This window comes from Mesitornis unicolor, unplaced genomic scaffold (genome assembly GCF_000695765.1).
Source record: "Mesitornis unicolor isolate BGI_N332 unplaced genomic scaffold, ASM69576v1 scaffold17806, whole genome shotgun sequence".
Classification (NCBI taxonomy): Eukaryota; Metazoa; Chordata; class Aves; order Mesitornithiformes; family Mesitornithidae; genus Mesitornis; species Mesitornis unicolor.
The window spans coordinates 1,164-2,707 of record NW_010191843.1 but is presented as its reverse complement, the minus strand read 5'-3'; the positions used below and the strand labels follow the sequence as shown (position 1 = coordinate 2,707).

At 63.0% G+C, this 1,544-nt stretch overlaps 1 protein-coding gene across 1 annotated transcript; it reads left to right on the top strand.

Moving 5' to 3' along the window:
- Nucleotides 1-6: 6 nt before the first annotated feature.
- LOC104542535 (clusterin-like) lies at nucleotides 7-1,014 on the top strand (the record flags this gene model as incomplete). The annotated part of the gene is made up of 2 exons (XM_010186879.1): nucleotides 7-391; nucleotides 901-1,014. Coding segments are annotated over 2 exons (499 nt in total), but the record flags the coding sequence as incomplete, so codon positions are not given.
- Between the last annotated feature and the right edge of the window lie 530 nt (nucleotides 1,015-1,544).

Genomic DNA, 1,544 nt, shown 5'->3' with positions numbered 1-1,544 from the left:
CCCTTCTCCATCTGGGTGAATGGAGAGCGCCTGGACTCGCTGCTGGAGCGGGACGAGCGGCAGGAGCGGCAGCTGGAGGACCTGGAGGAGAGGTTTGGTTTGCTGGAGGACGGCGTGGACGACATCTTCCAGGACAGCACCCAGGTCTACGGCCGCCTCCACCCCTTCTTCGCCGCACCCTTCGGAGCTTTCCGCGAAGCTTTCCGCCCCCCAATCCAACGCGTCCGCCTCGTCCCCCCTGGCCGGAGGTTTTCCCGGGACCTGCACCCCTTTTTTCAGCACCCCCACCACGGCTTCCACCACCTCTTCACACCCCTCTTCGAGATGACCCAGCGGATGCTGGAGGATGCCCAGGGTGGCTGGGAGCGCCCCTTGGGTGGCTTTGCTCCAGGTAAAAGTGCCTCGGGCTCCCAAAATTTGGCTGGAAATGACCAGTTTACAACCAGGTTTCCTAGTAACACCCCTCCCTCTATTCCTTCCTACTGGGGGATGAGCTCAACCCCGCTACGAGACATCAGCGAATCCCCATGGGAGCCCAGCAATCACAGGCTCCACCCGTTGCCGGGGTGGGGGCCCGGCTCCCCGTTTTGCTGGGGTGGGGTTTTTTTGGGTTTTTCCCCCCCCCCCCCCCCCTTCCTCCCCTTCTCTTCCCCAAATTTTTGGCTGCCGTCACCGTCTGCCAGCGATTTCGAAAGAGAGGTTGGCAGAAGGTGCTTTGCTTTGGGAAAAAACATCCTGGGGTTGGACAAAATTGCCCAGAAAAAGCAGTTTTATGTCCCCCCATAGCACCCTAGGGTGGTGGCCCCTGCTGCTTTGTCCCCAGATTGGGGGGGGTGTGTGGTGTTTTGGGGGGACTGTGTGGTGTTTTGAGGGGCTAAGGGTGGGTTTGGGTCCCCGCAGAGTCCCGAAACTTCAGCGACGAGCGCATGGTTTGCCGGGAGATCCGGCGCAACTCGGCCGGCTGCCTGCGGATGCGCGATGAGTGCGAGAAGTGTCGGGAGATCCTGGCCGTGGGTGAGCCAGGGGGGGACAGGGACCACTGATGGGGGGACCATGGATGAGGGGACCACAGATGGGACCCCATGGACAGGGGACCAGGGATGGGGACTCCACGGATGGAGACTCCATGGGTGGGGACCCCACAGATGGGGGGACCACAGATAGGGACTCCATGGACAGGGGACCAGGGATGGGGACCCCACGGCTGGGGACCCTATGGACAGGGGACCAGAGATGCATGGGGGACCACGGATAGGGGGGACCCCATGGATAGGGGGGACCCCATGGATAGGGGACCAGGGATGGGGATGATGCATGGGGGACCGCACAGATGGGGGGACCACGGATGGGGACCCCATGGACAGGGAACCAGGGATGGGGATCATGCATGGGGGACCCCGGATGGGGGGACACCATGGATGGGGGGACCACGGTTGGGGACCCCATGGACAGGGAACCAGGGATGGGGATGATGCATGGGGGACCACGGATGGGGGAACCCCACAGATGGGCACCCCACAGATGGGGGGACCATGGTTGGGGAC